General features: G+C 51.2%; 1 protein-coding gene across 1 annotated transcript in view; it reads right to left on the reverse strand.

The window, feature by feature from the left end:
- Nucleotides 1-2,768: 2,768 nt before the first annotated feature.
- Tspan11 (tetraspanin 11) overlaps nucleotides 2,769-20,107 on the reverse strand; it is a 35,593-nt gene continuing 18,254 nt past the window's right edge. The window contains exons 3-7 of the mRNA XM_038320934.1: nucleotides 12,261-12,335; nucleotides 11,373-11,477; nucleotides 8,916-9,074; nucleotides 8,513-8,599; nucleotides 2,769-2,828 (exon numbers count right to left, since the gene is read on the reverse strand). Coding sequence (XP_038176862.1) covers nucleotides 2,769-2,828; nucleotides 8,513-8,599; nucleotides 8,916-9,074; nucleotides 11,373-11,477; nucleotides 12,261-12,335 — 486 coding nt within the window. The remainder of the gene's footprint in view (nucleotides 2,829-8,512; nucleotides 8,600-8,915; nucleotides 9,075-11,372; nucleotides 11,478-12,260; nucleotides 12,336-20,107) is intronic.

Genomic DNA, 20,107 nt, shown 5'->3' on the forward strand with positions numbered 1-20,107 from the left:
TGGGGCCTTGTTGTCATTGCAAAACAAGATGGGGCGTCTGCTTCACCTGAGAATGCAAAAAGCTGCTGGCATGGGACACGATGGCTGGGTCCATCCAATCGAGGAGGCGTTAAGGCTGCCACTATTTGGCCATACCACCTAGGACACTGTTCTCCAACGCCAAACAGACAGCCGGTGCTGGGGGAGGGGCTTCCAGCTCTACTTTCTTTGGGTCCACCTGGCTGGTGCCCTGACAACAGCCATCACCACTGATGTTCAACTTGACCGAGTCTTAGTTTCTTTATCTGCAGAATGGGGGCTATAGCACACTCCATTGGTGTCACTATGGATGACATATTGAAGGAGACATGCAGATCCTTAGTGACCATCCCCAAAGCCATGCCAAAAGTGCTGTGGGAAGTGAGGGGTACAGTTCTGGGGAGGACAAGGGACAAAATGCACGTAGAGTCCTTATCTCCTTATCATAGACTAAGGTTTACCCTCGTTCCCCAAACACTGGCCACCTGGGGGCTTGGGGGCATACTGTGTTTGAGGGAGCCACTTTGAGCTGAGGGAAAGGCGCCTCACGCTCAGGGTGAGGATAAGATAGCTTCAGCTATGCCAAGCTCAGGGCCTGGTGTGGGACCCACTATGTTTGTGCTGACTCAAGACTGAGGATGACATTTTATAGGTATGTCCTTTCCTCTCTCTGAGGTACTCAGAGTGACAACCTCTGAATAGGGACCTGTCCCTCAGGATAAATAGGAAGAAATATTCTGAGCATCGATCTGATGGGCACACTTCACTACAGACTCTGCACTAAACCTGGCCTACTGTGTGTTTCATGGCCTCTAATTCCATCTTGTCGTCAAGGCTGTTATGATCAAGGAGGTCACATTTGGGGCTGTCCACTCACTCTGCAGCTCTGACCAGGGCCAATGAGCCGTGCTCTCCTGGGCTACCTCTGCATAGAGGCTGTACAATGGTCCCCACTTGTCACCTCTGCCCTCATCTGCCTGAGAATTAAGGGAGGCTACCAAAGCAGATGCCTGAGGCCACAGTATCCCTTTGTATATTACCACTTCCCTTGGTGCCTCTTCAGGAGGGTGTGGTTTGGGCCCTACATCTTTTGTTTAATCCCCCCTCTATCTGAGTCTTATAGGTCTATAAGCTTGGAGATCAAAGTGAGCCTTCGAATAGCTGCAAGAATCTGGGAAGGTAGCTAAGATTTTCTCTTGGCCATAATGTAGTCTAGGATTTTGGGGAGTGTCTTTTTTTCTATTTCTGAGTTTGTACAGGCAACCCAGGGCCCTTCAGGCAGATGACATAAGACAGCCTGGGGCTCTGCGTAGCCCCCCGCCCCCGAGAATCCCAGAGTGGAAGAGTCTGACCCAAGAGAGCCTGATGTTCCTTCTGTTGATGCAACTACTTCCTGCCCTGAGAATTTTAGACCTGTGCTAAGGCTGCAATCAGTGTCCCTTAGTTCCCTCATGTATGACTGGGAGCTCATTGCCCTGCAACCACTGACCCAGCTCGGCAGGATCTGGGTGCATGGTGGTAAGAACTGGGTCAGATAGAAGGCAAGTTGGAAGTGCTTTTGGTCAACCAGATGGCAACTCGTTCATGTGGGAGCTGAGGTTTGTTATTTGAGAGGTGAGCAAACCCAAGTGGAGCTGAAGCTGGTTTGGAGTCCTGGCGTGCAAAGCTGCCCAAGCAATAATCAATGAAGAGGGGATCCCCTACGGTCTGTACCCTATGTCTATACTCCCTATGGGAGTAGTTGATATCTACTCCCAACTTTTGATTTTTCTAGGATTTACTTTCTGTCTACTTTAATGTGTGTGGAGTTCTTTCCGAATAGTCTCTATTTCATCCAATGACTAGAGAGAAAAGAGGAGAGAACCATGTTATTCCAGAATGGTGAGGAAGGAAGCAGAAAACACAGTGGGAGGGAAATGGGGTCATGAAGGCACCAGGAAATGGGGTGCAGGCAGAGTACCTCCTTCCCCACAGCTTCCTCTCCTCGGCAGCCCTGACTTAACAGCCCGAGGTGTGGGCCACTAGGGAAGAGCTTTAATTCACTAACATTTTAAACCTGGTAGTCTGGGAGTTGATACTATGAAGAGGACATGCCACCAGAGGCTGGGGCTCATGATCATCATGTGACTCCCAAGCTGTAACCAACCTGCCTCTTTAGTGCCCTTCCCTGGTGGCTCCAACAGCCTGGCCTTTAGCTGCCCCATCTTAGACGGCCCCTGTCCAAGGCCCTACAGGAAGGGCATGGCCAGTTACTGGTGGGAAGATCCAAAACCAGCTAAGTTTTGGGAGGGGTGAGCTAACCCAGTTTGCCCAAAGTGGTGCTTTTCTCTGGAGAGCTGTCTGGGACCCAATGCCAGTGGGAATCACACACCAAGCCCTGCAGGAGTCTTGGGAAGACCCATCTACCATTCTTCTAGTCCAGACTCAGGCATTGAGATAGTGCAGAGGGAGCTGAGCTCTGGCCCTCCTATAGTCCATGGGGATCCGTGCCTGGCAAAGGGCTCCGGCAGCCTCTTGCCAGAACCATCCCTTGCCACAGATTCTGGCAGTGAACGAGTGCTTGGAAATGGAGGAGTGAGCCGAGGTCCCTGCCCTGGTGGGACTCCCAGGAACCACAATCACAGGCAGCTGGTGGGCTCTGCATAGGGTCGAGGGAGTCCATGACCCAACTGCTGACTTTGCAGGCCTGGTTCAGGATGTGGGGATGTGGGCCCTTGTGTGGGGCAGTAAGCAGGCTACTGGGGCATCCTTTAGTAAAAGTGTTGCTGGAGCCTTCGGTGTAAGCAGCAGGTGAGAACCATCCCGCAGATCTGCCAGATGGAGAGAACAGAGAGCAAAGGCGTGAGAACCGCATAGGCTGCTGGCTGAGTGCTGGGAGTTGGTTGCTCACACTGGAATGATCTACACCTCTTCGGACCCTAACACTGCAGTGATCTACACCTCTTCGGACTCTACCCATTTGGAAGGGTCTGCTTTTCTCACAGGAGCCCAGGAGATGCTGATGTGGCAGGGGGAAGCTCTGACTTCTGTGCTAGAACGGGCTTGAATCACGAGCCTGGTTACATGACACATTTCAATCCTGTGGATTTGGGTCCAGGTCCAGAGGCTGCTGTCCTTCTCAGAACCCACCAGGTCTGGGCTACTGACCTGTGGACCCAGAGGTTCTCTCTAGACAGCTCTGCTCATCTGGTTCTTCTGTGATGATGTTCCCACTCACACCAAAGCTGTCCACAGCATCTCTGCTTCCTGCTGTCCCAGGGCTCCAGAACCAAACCAAAGCCTTTCACAATTCTAGGAGGAGCACTCAGTGTTCCTATGAGTTAGCGTGGGTGGACACTGGCATCCTGCCTTCTAGTACCCTTACTGGGCCCACAGGCTGAACAAGGACACAGAGGGTCCCACCTGCCCAGTTTCCCATTTGATTCCCATTCCCAGATTACAGAGGACCTGTATTCTCCACCCCATGCTCTTTGCTCTCCCACCCCTAAAGCTGCCCCTTCCCCCTCTCCTTCTTCCCACCCAGGGGTGTCTTGAAGACAAGGAGATGGGTTGTGTCAGAATAAGGTGCCCCATTGCTGTCATCCTGATCCTGATGGTGACAGGAGTTGTGGCACATTCCTGTCTCTATCTCATGGTTGGGTGCTTTCCCCATGGATTCTCAGGGTCTTTCTCATGCACACAAAGGGGCAGGTGGGAGGAACCTCTTGATCTGATCTATGTGTGTTGTAGGCTGTATGTATCCACTTCTGCTCAGCATGCAGTTAACTCTAGATGGTCTTGTAGGAGCTGAACTCTCTGGGCTGCATCATGTATTTGAGATGGATGCCTTCAACAGTCATAGCAAGTGCATGGGGATAGGCACTCTCACCAAAACATGTCCATGTCCATGCAAAGATGCATGTGCCTACATACTTCACTCTGTAGAAGGATACACTTATTAACGTGTGCACAGGTCCACACATGCATGCATACATGCACACATTCCTTACCCTGAACTCTGTAGAAGGATACACTTATTAATGTGTGCACAGGTCCACACATGCATGCATACATGCACACATTCCTCACCCTGAACTGTACAATGTGATCACACACACACACACACACACACACGCACACGCACACGCACACGCACACGCACACACACACAGTCATGTGTGCATATACATCTGCCCTGAAGTGCACAGAGGGTAAAGACCAGTAGTTCACTAAATCCCAAGTTAGTACCAGTATCTCCTTTTGACAGAGGTCACAGAGAAGCCAGCATGGATGGTCCAAGCAGCCAGCATGGTAACATGAAATAACAGAGAAGTTCCTGGAGAGAGCAAAACATAGCCGAGGATAGCCTATCTCCTGAGTTTGGCTCCTACTACCAACTCCACTTGCACAGGACATAGGGCTCCTTTGGGGAGCTGCTCCGAACAGCACTTGGCTACACGTGGGTGTTTTTTAACAGGGAGGTGCCTCCTCTGTGTGTGAGGACAGCCCCCAAAGATTCCTGGGCTACTATAACCTTTTTCAAGTTTCCCAGTTAGAATATTCTATAAATTGCTTTCTAAGATTATGCCACAGCAGAAAGCCACCCACAAGAGAGGAAGCTGGTGGAGAAGAAAGAGCACCAGGAATAGGAGGGAGGCCTGGCGGGCTCTGCCACAGTGGCTGTGTGATCTTCAGTGAGCGACTGTCCATCTCTGGCACTAGTTAGTCATATTCAATGTAAATGAATAAGATGGGCCCAGCCGCCCTCTCTGGCCTGGGTGAGCACACGTTTGATGACCTGACAGGACCCACAGTGTATGGAGTCCCACAGCGGGGTTACGACAAACCTGGAAATGCTACTGAAAGGAGCCAGCGTGAGCCCAGAGGACAACTTCTCTGAGGGGAGGGGCTCCTCCGTCTAGCACCCCTGCCACTCAGCTCCTGCTCCAGCTTGTGGTCCTTGAGACAGCCCTCTGTGAAGGCCACCGCTGGGCCATCCCATCTGCTTTCAGAGGCTTCCTGTGGGCCTCTTTGTAAATTCTACCCACAGTCCCCACCTTGCTGCTAAGACTCCCAGGGAAAGTCCCCATGTGACTCTCTTCTCCCACCTCCATACCTTACCTCTAGCTTCAGTTTTCTCCTCTGGAGTCCCTGAAATCTGAGGAAGTTGGAAGATATACTGAGGTCTGGGGTCCACCTTGGCCATTGGATGTACATGTACTAGAGCATCGCCCCGGGTCTTGGGTGGTAGCAAAATTTGCTGAGGGACTCTACAGTGTGGCCAAGGTGATAATCTCTCCTGAGCACACATGCCATGGTGGAAATGACATCATTTCCCTGAGCATGTACATCTTGGCTTACATGTCCATGAGGCAGTGATGGGCACACCACCAGACACCCGGCTGAGATTAGAATGGGCAGCCTTGTACTCTTGCCTAGTTTCCAGAGTTCACAGAGCATCTGTCTAAGGTGGCTGGTCAGTGAGCTGGGAACCTTACCAGAATCTCTGGGCCATAGAAGCATAAGGTTGCTAAGGGATGGGACAGAGAAGCAGATTCCACCCTGTAGAAGAAACCATACATTTCCTTCAGGGTCATGAGAGCAGGGAGTGGTTGGTTGTTTCAGTGCCAGAAGCTCCTGCCTTCTGAGCCTAACAGACCGGTCTCCTAGGTAACAATGTCCACTGATGGCTGCTTTTTAAAAATTGTCCAGTCTCTCTATCCTACTGATAAGAAAACCAAGGGACACTATCTATCTCAGGATGATATCCTGACCTTGTGCTTGCGTGTGTGTGTGCGTGTGTGCATGTGTGTGTGCATGTGTGTGTGTGCGTGCATGTAGGGACATGGTGTCTGCTTCGTATGGAAGAAACACTACTCTTCTGGGGAAGAAAATCTGGTTTCGGGCCCTTTCTCTAGGCTGCCTGTAAGACTGGGTAGATTAATGTCCATATCCAGCCAGTAGAGGGCACTCTAACCGAGGTTTGACCATTACCACCTCAGCTTCTCTCACAAGTGAGAAACCTGGGCAAAGGGTGAGATGCAGAGTCATAGCAGGGGGAGGTGCCATACCTGCAGGAATATTGCCTGCCCAGTGGCCTGGCGCCTGGGCATTAGACTTACATAGCAGAACTGAACTGCTCTGACTTTGAGCTCTAAGCATTTGCTGCCCTGTCCCTGGTCCTCAGGTTCATTACCTTTGGCTATAGTTTCTGCAGACAAAGGCCAGGGAGATGTGGACAGAGGTGGACCAGGCCTGGTTAGTGTCTTTCTAGGGCAGTCCCTTAAAAACCTGTGTGATGAGTCTCAGGGAACCCCAGTGAGACGGAAGCTGGAGTGATGGGTAACCCCTGCCTGGTCCCAGCAGCAACTCTGGGTTCAGTACAAGGGAAATGCAAGGGCTATGTAGTGTCCCTGGGCTCCCTAGTCTAGGAGACCAAGAAGTCAGTGGGGAGTTTTTGAGACATAATGGACCTGTGTAGAAATAAAAGCTATGAGCATCTTTTATGGGCACCTGCATCTGCTTGGCAACAAAGCCCGCAATTTGGATGCATGACCGACCACCACAGGAGTCAGCGGCGGTTTCATTTTATGGACCACTGAGCCTCAGAGATGAAATAACTGGTCCTAGGTCATGTGGTCCTGTTCATCAGCAGAACCAAGAAGGTCCTCCTCTGAGAGGCTGGAGAGTTTCTTCCCAGCACATGAGGTGGCAGCTGGCCCTCCAGTCCCCCTGGGAGTCCCCTGGGAGGGGAGTGACACATGGTCCAGAGACAGCCCTAAGCAGGAGACTCCTCAAACCAGGTGACATTAACATCCCATGCATTTCTTTCCCACAGGCTCTGTGGGGTAATGCACTGGGGAAAACCAAGGGCCAAAGCCGGGAGCTGTGGCTGCAGGTTTAGGTGGGAGACCCGTGTGTAGTATTTTTGGGTCTCAGTTCTCTGATCCAGGAAGTGTGGAGCATGCTCTGTACGCCTGGCTTGGGTCTGGAATAAGGATGCATTAGGACGAAGCATCTGGAAAGGCTCTGAGACTGCAGAAAATCAGATAAAGCCAGCTCACACCTATCTACAGAGGCAAGTGTGCGCCAGGCATCCTGTGTGGGCCGTGTGCTCTTCTGTGCATCCCTGGATCTTATATAGGCAACATGAGAATGAGGAAATGAGCCTCATTTTGCAGATGAAGTTGAAAGACAAGGAAGGTAAGCTCTGACTCAAGGCCACACTGAGCCAGAGTCAGACTGGGACCCAAGTGTCTGGTGGTTCAGCCCCTTCTCTTCTTGGGATGCCACTTTAAAACACTAGGGTGTGAGGTGCGGGGCAGAGCTGCAGCATGCCTAGATCCTTCTAGAAGGGCAGCCACCACACAGCTCCCACCATTGGAAGGGAGCAGGAGTATACATACATGAGGGAGGAAGTGCTTTCTGTGCCTGCTCAGCCTCTGATGATTCTCTCCCGGCTCCTTTCCTAAGGCCCCTTCTTGTACAATATTATTTTAGGATGTGTTACATTTGTCTATGTTCTGGAATATTTGTTTGATGATACAAAGATGTGGTGCATTCTTATATGTTGCATTTGCTTAACTCTGTGAAGCTGTATTACTTTACCTGTCTAAAACACCTGATTGGTCAAATAAGGAGCTGAATGGCCAACAGCAAGGCAGGAGAAAGGATAGGCAGGGCTGGCAGGCAGAGAGATTAAATAGGAAAAATCTGGGAAAAGTGATCTAGGAGCGAGAGGAGGAGGATTTCAGGGACCAGCCACCCAGTTGCACAGCAAGCCATGGAGTAAGAAGTAAAGAAAGATATACAGAAATAGAGAAGGGTAAACAGCTCAGAGGCAAAAGATAGATGGGATAATTTAAGTTAAGAAAAACTGGCTAGCAACAAGCCAAGCTAAGGCTGGGCATTTGTAAGAATAAGCCTCTTTGTGATTTATTTGGGAACTGGGTGGAGGGCCCCCCAAAGAGCCAAAAGAGTAAAAAACAACCAATAGCAGTCCCTCGATTGGAGGAAAGGAGGGGACTGATGCTCATTTCTTGGATGGAGGCTAGAGGAGGGGATGTACGGAGAGGCATGTAGGGAGAGGCATTGAGGGTAGAGTGTAGCTTTGCCCATCCTCGGGGAGATGGGCGTATCTTCCTGGAAGCAACATATACACACATGGGATGATGTCAGGTACATGCATGCATATGTGCAAAGGCAACTTAAGCACACGTGCACACACCCTGTATCATGTATACACAGACACATACAGCCAGTCATAGATGTTCACAAACCCAGCAGGCTGTGCTGAGCACACAGGGCACATGCTTCATACCTGATCCCACACTCAGGTCAAGTTGTTCAAGACTCCCTGGGGAATGAGACGGAGAATGTGGTTCATCCTTGGTCGCCAAGGGAAAGGGAGAGGACAAGGGTAGGACAGGTCAAGTGCAAGACGTCAGTCAGCTACTTCCCCCAAGACAGGGGTCTGAGACCTCAGCTGAAGGGAGACATCTCCTGCTCCACTTACCTGAAGACAGGCCACCCCAATGCCCACTGCGCCCATGAGCAGCAGGTGGTCAGCCAGGTACTGCTCCAGCTTCGCCATGCAGCCTCCCTGCAAGGTGGAAGTGGGTTACTCAGGCCTTAGCCCAGCAACAGGCAGAGGGGAGAAGGGAGATGAGTGACTGTCATCCTGTGTGCTGCCGAGACTGGGGGATGCCAGCCTTGGAATTTCTCCCGGCTGTTTTGAGAACCTTGGTGTCTGAGAGTTTCAGGAGGACCGGTTAGTTCTTGGTCCTCTGTCAGAACTCGGAGTGCCCCCAGGCTCTGTGATCTCAGGCCAAAACTTGGATTTTACTTTCCCACACGTGCCGACTGAACTGGACTTTCCGGGGGTCCTCCCCTGGCCCCTCGATGACCTCTGCACTTACCTCCACCTTGTAGATGTTGGAGGGGTGGGCCCGCTGGCCGCAGTGTGCCACCACGGTTTTGCAGCAGCTGTCGGGCACCTGGCGCCCCTGGGCTTCCTGGGACAAGATGTACGTGCTGTGCTGCCAGTCGGCCGAGCTGTTGCTGCCACAACATTTGAACTGAAAGGAGGAGATGAAGCTGGGGTGAGAGGGGTCTGTGTGGTGCTCCCTACCCTGTGGTCCAGGACCGGTATTCAGGTTCTCCTCTGGGATTTCCCTGTCCCCTTGGAGAACAGTAGAATAGGGTCTGTCTGGGACCTTTCTCAGCAGGACACCCACTAGCTCCCTCGAGCCGAGTATTCTAGGGGTAGGGATTATCTGTGAGACTGAAGGGCAGACAGATGTGGGGCTTTCACAGTTGTGAAGTTGGGTGCCATTAGGGTGTACAGCCAGGGTCCAGAGCAGCGTGGGGGGATCACAAGGGCGATATTCCCTGGTCATTTAGGAGGTAGGACTTGGGGACAGGGATCTAACTTGCCAGAGGTTTCAGGATCCCCATTTGGGTGTTGAAGTTCAGAACTCTGAGACTAGAGGGGCATGGAGGGTGTCCTAGAGGCCAGGTCAGCACTGACCACAGAGACTGATGTGAATGCCAAGTACAGCCCAGCCGGTCTGCACTTTACGATATTCAGAGTGAGTCAAAGAACAGATGATGGCCACTCCTCCCCTCTGTAAGTTATGGCACTGAGATCCCTGAACAGGGGCACGACACAGCTGCACTGAGCCTGTCTCTTGGGTATAGGTGCAGGGACATTCGATTCAAATGTCAGTCACCTCCGTGCCAGGAGTGAGGCTGAGGACCTGGCTCTTAGCTTGCCATCGACTGTCCTTGAGAGGGGCACAGAGGAGGCAGGGGAAGCAGTTTGTCTGGGGTCAGCAAACACCTGTAAGTGTGCACAGGGAGTCCGCACATCACTGTGCACGCTAAACAGGCTCACAGCATGAGAGAGCACCTGTAGGGCATGTTCAACATAACAACGAGACTGGAGTGCACACATGACATGAGAGCCGAGGCAGAACATGTGCACAATGTAACAGCTACAGCATAGAGAGCATGACCACGACATGATATCTCGGCCAGAGCACACACCTAATATAACGGCGTGACAAGAGCATGACCACAGCCAATGACAGCACACGCAGAGCAGCCACTGGGGTGGGCTGTGCTTAGAGTCAAATGCAGTTGTACGTTATCTCTCTGTCTCTGTCTCTGTCTCTGTCTCTGTCTCTGTCTCTGTCTCTCTCTCTCTCTCTCTCTCTCTCTCTCTCTCTCTCTCTGTGTGTGTGTGTGTGCATGTGTGCTGGTGCCCCTGAGCACTTATAAAATGCGAAAAACAGCCTCTGCGGTGGGGATGTGTAAGAATGGACAGAGCATGTGCTTGGACAGAACTCAGTATTTGCACAAAGCCAGCAGAAGCCAAAGCACAACTGTCTGTCATTGTGTGTCGTCATTATGTGTCATGGTATGTCATTGTGTGTCATTGTGAGGAGTGGTCCATGTACACACGTGTCATTTATACACGTGTGGCCCAGATGTGGTTCTAGCTCTGATCCACCACTGTCTCAGGCTCAGTGCTGAGCTGGCACACGAACTGCCCCAGCTTGGGAGAGGCCTGTGTTACACATGTTGAAGCCATGGTCAGTGGCAGGCTTTACTTTTGCCTGTGTTTGCCTCCCTCCCACTTAGGCAAACCATGCCCTCTTCTGGCCCTACCTCCCCTACTTTCTAATCGGATGTGTCTGGGAAAAGCTGTCTAGTGTCACCTACTGTCCCCAGCCAAGGCTCCTGCCCCACTCTTTGTCTCACGCGGCTCCTTACATGTGGGACTCAGTAGGCACATGCTGCTTGCACAGGTGACCAACGGTGTGGGTAGCCCTGTCCCAGCTCCTGGGCTAAGCACACGGGGACATGACTGTATATTTCATGTATACCTATGTATATACACATACCCCTAGCCGTTTTCTCTGGGATCTGCTGCATCTTGCAAACAAGACTTTTTCTTGCCCCTCGTGTGCTGTTCAATGGCTCATAATCAGAAAATTCTTTCCTGCTCTGGGCCATGGTGGCCTGGCAGAGAACACTGGAGCCTTGGGTGCATCTCTCCAAGGAAGAATAAAATTAGTTCATAGACAGGAGGAGATGAGGGTAACTGTCTGCCCCAGCTGACCTAAACTGGAAGGCAGCAGGGATGGGGTTTGGACAGAATGGAAAGGGGATACGGGGGAAGCCAGGGCTCACTGAGTACTTTCCAGGGTGTCACATCTAGAGGGGATCACCATCACTGCACCCCTCCGCTATACAGCTTAGTTAGGGATGTGCAACAGGAGATCAGAGAGGGTGAGTCAGTCGTCCCGGGGTCACACAGACTGGGAGAGACAGAGGCAAGGCGTAAACCTGCATCTCTCCGTGTGGCTTACATCCTGCTGCAGCCGGTCCACCGAGGCTGTGATCTCTGCGGCCCTTGGCTGCCCGTAGCGCTCAGTCAGGGTGCTGTTCAGATGCTGCTTCAATTCGTCACTCAGCTGAGGAGGGGGACACGAAGCGTCTCAGCAGACACCCCCCCCACCTTCCTCTAGGACTCATGTCTCCGAATCCTTGCCAGCTGTCGTCAGGACACTGTAATGACTCAGACAGTGTTGTGAGCGGACATGAAGGCAAGGTGTGAAGGGCAGAGCCGACAGGGGCTGAAGATGTCACCGCTCATGCTGTGTCCCATAGGAGCTGCCTTCAGCTTGCTGTGGATTTGAACTTTGATTACAAGGTGAGGTTCACTATGTGGGCACTTGTGACCCTGGGCAACTGTGTGCACATTGGTTTCAAAGGACCTGCTTATTGGGACTCACTGTCTAATCCAGCCCAATGCTACCCCGTTCTTGCCTTCAAATCCTGAACCTGCAGCTGTAAGCATGGGAAGAGAGAGACTGATTCTGACTCTCACCCATTGAGGTAGGCAGGGCCTACTCCAGTCTTTACAATCGGTCAGTCTGCATTTGATCCTTTCTGATCCCTTCTCAATGGCTGTCTTAGCAAGTGGGTTCCTTGTTTAGGGATCCCTGGAAGGAGAAGAATGAACTAGCCTCCCTGAGAGACTCTCAACCAGGCTCCCCCATGGAACCCAGCAGTACCAACAGAGGCAGAGAGACCTACCAAATGGGACAGGATATGGGTGCAGAAGATCACCAGCCCAGGAAACAGGACTACCTATCTAGGCCTCTGCCTCAGATGCTAGGGCAGCACGAACCCCGGCATCTTGCTGTGACTCCCTCAGGTACCAACAGAAAACTGCAACAGGACCTTGTACTTACCCTCCGGTAGTACACATGTGCCAGGACCCCTGCCACCAGCTCCACGAGGAAGATGGCCAGCAACAGGCAGAAATACTAGGAGCAAGAAGAGGAATGGTCACCCTGGGAACCCGCGCTCCCCTGTAATAAAAGCCTCTGCAAAGAAGTGGGCGGTGACGGTGATACCTGCCAGGACTCCTATCACCCAAATCCTCCTCTTTTTTTTTTTTTTTTTTTTTTTTTTTTTTTAAAAAAAACCCACATTCTGGACATGACAACCCCTGCTGGCTACCACTCACTCCTCTGCTCCCTGGTCTACAGACAGCCCGAGAATCCAACTATCATCCAGGCTTGAGTGGACATTGGCTGGATGCCAAATGCCAGGCCCCGTGGATAAGATACTCCTGGCTTGTGCGGGGGTGGGGGGAGGGGCAATATGAAGCTATTAGAGCATGGTGTTGTTGGTGTTTCTGTGGAGGTAACCCCAGAGGCTCCTGATGTGGTGGGGAGGCAGAGGAGGCTTTGGGGAGGTGGTGGCACCTGCGGCACCTCTTTGAGAAGGATACAGAGGCACTTGCCAGGCAGCGAAGGGGAGAAGCATGCTCCAGGCAGGAGAAGAGCAACAGAAAAGCATTTGAGTTTGGACAACAGCAAACACGCTGGTGGCTGGAAAGGACAGGTAGGTAGACTGGTGTTGTAAGGAGGCTGCTTGCTTGTTTCTCGGCCACCCAGACTCCCTAAATAATCACACAGAAACTGTATTATTTAAATCACTGCTTGGCCTATTAGCTCTAGCTTCTTATTTGCCAACTCTCACATATTAATTTAACCCATATCCATTAAGCTGTGCATCACTGCAAGGTCATGGCCTACCAGCAAAGTTTCAGCACATCTGACTCCAGCAGCGGCTCCATGGATTCTCTCTGACTCTGCCCTTCTTTCTCCCAGCATTCAGTTTAGTTTTTCCCACCTAGTTCTGTTCTATCCTATCAGGCCAAGCCAGTTTCTTTATTAACCAATTGTATTCACAGCATACAGAGGGAAATCCCACCTCAGACTGGGCCCAAGGACCTGGAGAAAGCAAAGTCCCTGGATGGTGATTTGAGTCATCTCTTCCAGCCCTGATCCACACTTCCCATCCTTCAGATCTTTTCCCAGGGCTTTTGGCTGCTCTCGCCATGCCTGCCTCTCCCAGATTCCTTGGTGCCAGCCCTGAGCTTCAAAGCATACAGATGTGCACTTCCATCCTGGCTCCTACCTGGTTGTGCACTGGCAGCAGCACTCCGGAGCCTTATGGGAGCCAATAGGTCAGGCCCATGTGGTCTGGGAGAGGGATGGGGACATAGAGGGAAAACAGACCACAGGCACCAAAGGGACAAGGAACAAAGGAGATGGGAGAGAGAAGAGAGTAAGGAGAGAGAGAGAGAGAGAGAGAGAGAGAGAGAGAGAGAGAGAGAGAGAGAGAGAGAGAGAGAGAGAGGGGGGGGGGGAGAGGGGGAGCATGAAGAAGAGCATTTCACTGGGCAGTGGTGGTGCACATTTTAATCCCAGCACTCTGGAGGCAGAGGCAGGAGAATTTCTGTGAGTTAGAGGCCAGCCTGGTCTACAGAGCGAGTTCCAGGGCAGGTTTCAAAGCTACCCAGAGAAACCTTGTCTGGAAAAACCAAAGAAGAAGGGGAGGAGGAGGGGAAAAGGAAGAAGGAGGAGAAGGAGAAGGGGAAGGGGAAGGGGAAGGGGGAGAGGAAGGGGAAGGGGAAGGGGGGAAGAAGAAGAAGAAGAAGAAGAAGAAGAAGAAGAAGAAGAAGAAGAAGAAGAAGAAGAAGAAGAAGAAGAAGAAGAAGAAGAAGAAGAAGAAGAAGAAGAAGAAGAAGAGCATTCCCCTTCTCCCTAGAGCTTACATCTGGCCACAACAGGGCAGCAGCCAATGTGTATTGGGATCACAGGGTTTGAGTGATCCTATGGGTGCCATCTGAAATGCCAGATTCATGAGGTAGGGAAAGGGATGTGGACAGGAGTAGACAGCTGTCATGGGTCCTTAGGAGGGCAACACAGAGCCTGTAGACTCTGCCTGACCTTAAGTCTGGACCCCTAAGTGAGGGAGATTACATGGGCAGGGCTTGGGAAACACAAGGGGAATGGGATTTCTTTTAATTCCTATGGGAAAAGCCTGGACAAAGCTGCCCTTTAAATTAAGACACAGCTCTCAGTAATATCATTGCATCCCTTTCTTTCAGCACTGTGACTGGCCATCATCAGTGACCGGACAAGTTGCTAATCTCTATAGGTGGGGGTTTAGCCTGCCTGTCACCTTGGAGCCTGAAGCAGAGAGGGTGAGATATTCCTAGTCACCCTTCCTTTTTCCTCCTGTGTTGTCACAGAAAAGGCCACACAGCCTGCACATCCAAGCTCTGTCTGTCTTTCCCCCAAGGTCAAATGCATCTTATCACTCCATGGCTGAGGATATGGGGAAGACAGAGTAGGATACTGTGAGGGATACAGGCTAGGGGTGCACGTTCTGTTTGTCGTAGACTTTGTCTGGAGCTCTGTCTATCTATCTGTCTATCTGTCCAAACAGGGTTTTCCAGGCTTTGGGTGTCAGGCTCAGGACCAGGAGTATGGGAAGGGGTACAGCCTCTCCAGGGCATGTTCCTCAGCCTCAGGACTTTTCAACCTATTTGGACAGACAATACTGAATGAGATCCAGAGTAAGCTGAAGTGTCTAAGAGGTCTGTGATGGCCACATCTGTTCCAAGGAATAGGTCTGAAGACATGGAGAAAGCTGGTGGCAGGCAGGCCTGGCTTCTAGGACAAAGCCCAGCCTCTTGTGCTTACTGGGGCCGACTGGATGGGCACCACTGCCAACTAGGAAAACATATTCAGATCAAGGTGGTGTGCTTCAATAAGAGCTATGCAAGATGGAGACTGTCTTCCTTGTATGTAGGATTCAAGCTTTGGGGCTGTCTGTGGCAGCTCTGACCTTAGGGTTGGGTTTTTGTTTCCTTGCCAGTGGTAATAGTGGCATCACCTGCGCTGCCTTCCCTGATTAGTTGGAGAAGATTGGACGGCCCAGAGCTCTGACCTGCTTCCTCCCAGAGCACAGCCAAGGGTAGGCTTGAGGTTAGCAGCACTCGTCAGACAGTGCCAGTGACCAACAGCCCAGATCAGCAGAGGACGAGCCTGGAACTACCTAGTCCATCAGACAGTATAGCTTCATAGCACCCCACTCAGAAGACTGCCCCCCACTTCTCAGTAACTGCACTGTACCCCGCTCAGAAGACTGCCCCCCACTTACAGTAGCTGCACTGTACCCCACTCAAAAGACTGCCCCCCACTCCACAGTAGCTGCACTGTACCCCACTCAGAAGACTGCCCCCACTCCACAGTAGTTGCACTGTACCCTGCTCAGAAGACTGCCCCCCACTTCACAGTAGCTGCACTGTACCCCACTCAGAAGACTGCCCCCACTCCACAGTAGTTGCACTGTACCCTGCTCAGAAGACTGCCCCCCACTTCACAGTAGCTGCACTGTACCCCACTCAGAAGACTGCCCCCCACTTCACAGTAGCTGCACTGTATCCCACTCTGAGGACTGTCCAGCCACTTCACAGTGCTCAGGGCCCTAGTGCTTCTCTCTAATATGTCTGCCCTTTGGGCTTGAAGTTGTCCTGCACTCCTCTTACCCACATGTAGTACTGAGAAAAGCCTTTGTCCTGATACACAGGACCTATAGGCAGGGACTACTGGTCAACCCAGGCCTCCTGAATGCATATCAGCATGTCCTCCAAGACATCAACAAAGAAGTGATGGGGGCCTCTCTCTGAACAGTAGGACTGGGCTTCTGGCAGCTAGGAGACCATATCTTGCCACCTGCTTTTTTGTTAGCTGTGAGTCTCTCATAGATACCAGTCCTGAGGAGTTGGGAAAGCCTGAGACACACACCCCTTTGGTCTCTCAGGCCGATGCTGAGACTTGATTTGCATATGTGTCCCTAGGCACTCTGGGATGCACAGAAGAAGACTGGAGAAAGTTATTCACTGGCCAAGAGACCAGGGATGGAACCCAGAAGCACAAGCATGAGAGGGACTTGACCCCGCCTGTCTGGAAGGTCACATCTGCACATGAAACTACTCACCCTGACCTAAACGAGGGTCAGGAGGCTGGAGAGATGCCCTGGTGTTGTGTAACCACCTCCTTCAGACTGAACCATTCTCTCACGGTGCAAAGACGCTACAAGATTCCTAGACCTCTGCCCAAGGTTACATAAGCAGGAAACAATTGCTGGAAAGAGGGGATGCTTGGGTGGAGCTGACCAAGTTGTCCAAGGAGCACGGGGACATCTGTGCCTCATCTGTGCTGGGTGGGCTTTTTAGCCAGAAAGCTCCCTTTCCGTAACCCATGCTCCTGTAAGGAACACCAACATTGGCTCACCAAGCTGGACTTGAGTGGAATCATTTCTTCAGTCTGTTGTTGGCTTATGCAGGGTGACCAGATATGCCCACTTTCCAGGAGAGGGTATTTAATCCCTGGGAAAACTCTGCTCTCTGAAGCAGTGGGTCCCTCTGCTTGCTCTTGGTGACCTGGGGAGAGGTGTACTGCCATAGGGATGGCAAAGGAATGACATCTGCCTGAGGTCTGGGGATCTGAATGAACAGCTCTGATCCCCACGCTCACACAGCAAGGCCTGTATTTCCTGGAGCAATCTCCCCAGCCCCCTTTATAGTTCATTAGTGGAATAGTTTTAACTAGAAGCAAAGCTGGACACTTTCTAAAATGATAGATCTGCGAGGACTCTGGGATTGCACAGTATTCCCTGAAACAAACAGTATATTTTATAAGGAGAGGCCCTGCAGGAAGCATGCAGAAATATGTCTCCCTGGGACATTAGGGTGATTAATTAGAAACAGTCTTCAGCTGGACTCACCCGGCACTGGGGCGATTTCTAGGCCAGATTCTCAGGGACAAATGACACAGGGCCGCAGTTCAGCACCTATTTCGCCATCTTTGTGGTCAGTTCTAAGAACTTCATAAAATTGGCATTTCAGATTTTCTCTGTTGCTCGGACTCTGCCACAAAAGCGCTCCCCTTTTGTCCCCGTCACCCATCACTGTTCTACTTATGAGAGTAAAACAAAGACAGTTTGCAAGACTTGTCATCAGGTCACTATGTGACCATCAACGTGCTGGTCCAGGAGGGCTGGGACAGGTGGAGATGCTAGGCTATCCTCAGAGCAGTCTGGAAGAAAGAGCAGAGTCAAGATATGGCCAAAGTTAAGAGGCAGTGGGAAGCAGCCCACAGAAGATCCCCGCAGCTGAGCGTGGAGAGATTACAGCAGCCGAGGGAGGGAGATTCAGGGACTTCAGACCAAGCCAAACCGGAAAAGTCAGAGCCAGCTGTTTAAGCAGCAAGTGACCTTGGGGCAAATTATTTTCTGACAATTACCCACCAGCTGGAGGCACTTGGCTATTTGCAGAAGAGAGAGGATGTGGACTCGGGAGCATCAAGTCATTCCTCTAACGAGATGTCACTGTTGGAAGGTCGAAGGTGACCTCTTATCCCTCCTGGCACAAGTCCAGTACTCACAGACTGGGCCAACCGGCCACAGCCTTGCCTTGCTGGATGCCGGGCCTCAGCCATCCTACCTGGAGCTGTGAGGTTGTACCAGTCGGAAGCTAGCTTGCACAGTTGGTCTGCTGGAGGGACTGGGCACAGACATCACCAGAGCTGGCATGAAGGCAGCTGCCTGACAGTTTGAGGGGAGACTGAGACCCAGCAGGGAGGGGGCTGATAGACTCTGGGGAGGAAGGAGGTGTTCCAGAGACACAGGAAGGAAGTGTGACAGAGGTCATCCAGAGTGCAAGGCTAATTGCTGGGGCCAGAGAGGATCGATCACCTTACATGTGTTGGAGGCATCATGGAAGCAAAACACGGCTCCTGTGAGAGAAGCCAACGACAGACGTCTACCAGGCTTCATGTGGGGACTTCCTAGGGTTTTATCTTAATGGGCTGAGTGACAACAGGCTCTAGAATGGACACAGGACCTACAGCTGGCTGTGGGGAGAGCAGCAGGCTCCCCATGGGGACCGCATAGCCCAGGGAACCCAGAGAATGCTATTGCTGATAGACTAATGCGTGGGAACCTGACTAGCCACTAACACCATGGGCCCCTGGAGTGGCTTGGGCTTTCCCATTTTCTTATACATCTTTTACATTTTCTTACAGGCTAACAGGCTAACAGGGAGGTGGTTAGCATGTGTCTGTCACCTGTGCACAGGGAGAACATGATGCGGGTAGGGCAAAGATGGTGGCAGGGGCCCAGGATGGGGCCACCACTTGGCCTCCACTGGTGAGAATTCTAGGACAAGACTAATGATGGAGAAAGGGGAACTAAGGAGGAGGAATTTCAAACAAGAACAAGAGAGAGGAGAAACAGATAGTCCGTGGGTTAGGAGAGGTCTTAGGCCTTGGAGGGCAAAGTGTCTGAGAAGAGCTTAAACCCCTTTCAGCACAGGGTCCTGTGTTCCTCACTAGACTTCAAACCGATAGCAGGGTCAGAGTCCCTTTTCTTGACCCCTTATTGTGTCCAGAGGAGCAGGAACACCAGGAGCAACTGTGCTGCCAACACCTGTTGAGTTTGTGGGCTCAGCCTCAAGTCTTCCATGTATTTTGAATCATTGGCTGCAGAAGTTTGGAGGTGAGGGGTGATGGAGGAAGTTAATTGGCTGTAAAGCCTCCTCCATTAAAAAAAAAAAAACTGATTCTACAGAACATGCTGCTGGAGGTGGCAGTGATCAGGTACAGAGAAAGGTGGTCCTGGCTTAGGAGGTGGTGACACAGAAGGTGGCCTGGCTTGGGACTCCAGGCCTAGCTTGGCTCTGTGATCAAACACTGTGTGACTGCCGTGAAGTCCCCACCCTCTGGTGCTGTAGAATATTTAACCATGAAAGGATGTGTTACATGTGTTTATACTGTGGAATATTACTTTAACTGTATAAAGACATGTTACATTTGTTTCTGCTGCATTTGTTTAATTAGGTGAAGATGTGTTGCCTTTGTTTCACCTTGCTCGCCTAAGGCACCTAATTGGTTAAATAAAAAGCTAAATGGCCAATAGCTAGGCAGGAGAGGGATAGGCAGGGCTGGCAGGCAGAGAGAATAAGTAGGAGGAGAAATCTAGGCTTGAGAGAGAAGAGAGAGCCAGAGGAAGTAGAAGAAGGAGACACCCCAGGGCCAGTCAGGCAGCCGCCAGCCAGCTGACACAGTGTAGCATATACACAAAGAAAGGAGAAAAGCCTTGAGGCAAAACGGAGATGAAGAGAAACAGGTTAAGTTATAAGAGCTAGCGAGAAATGAGCCTAAGCTAGGCTAAGCATTCATTGGTGAGCGTGGGGTGTTGAAGTCTCCCACTATTAGTGTGTGTGGTTCAATATATTATTTAAGCTTTAGTAGTGTTTCTTTTACACATGAGGATGCCCTTGTATGAACTGAGATGTTCAGTATTGAGATTTCCTCTTGATGGATTCTTCTTGTGACAAATATGAAATGTCCTTCTTTGTCTCTTTTGATTGATTTAAGTTTGAAGTCTATTTTGTTAAATACTAGGATCACTATACCAGCAAGTTTCTTGATTGGAACATTTTTTCCCAACCCTTTACTCTAAAGTGTTGTCTGCCTTTGAGGTTGAGGTGTGTTTCTTGTATGCAGCAGAAGGACGGATTCTGTTTTCTTATCCAATCTGTTAGCCTGTGTCTTTTTATAGGTGCGTTGAGTCCATTTATATTAAGGGATATTAATGACCAGTGATTGCTAGTTCCTGTTTTTTTAGTTTTCATTGTTGGTGATGTTATGATGTGTTTCCCCACCCTTTGGGA

Source organism: Arvicola amphibius, chromosome 2 (genome assembly GCF_903992535.2).
Source record: "Arvicola amphibius chromosome 2, mArvAmp1.2, whole genome shotgun sequence".
In the NCBI taxonomy this organism is placed as follows: Eukaryota; Metazoa; Chordata; class Mammalia; order Rodentia; family Cricetidae; genus Arvicola; species Arvicola amphibius.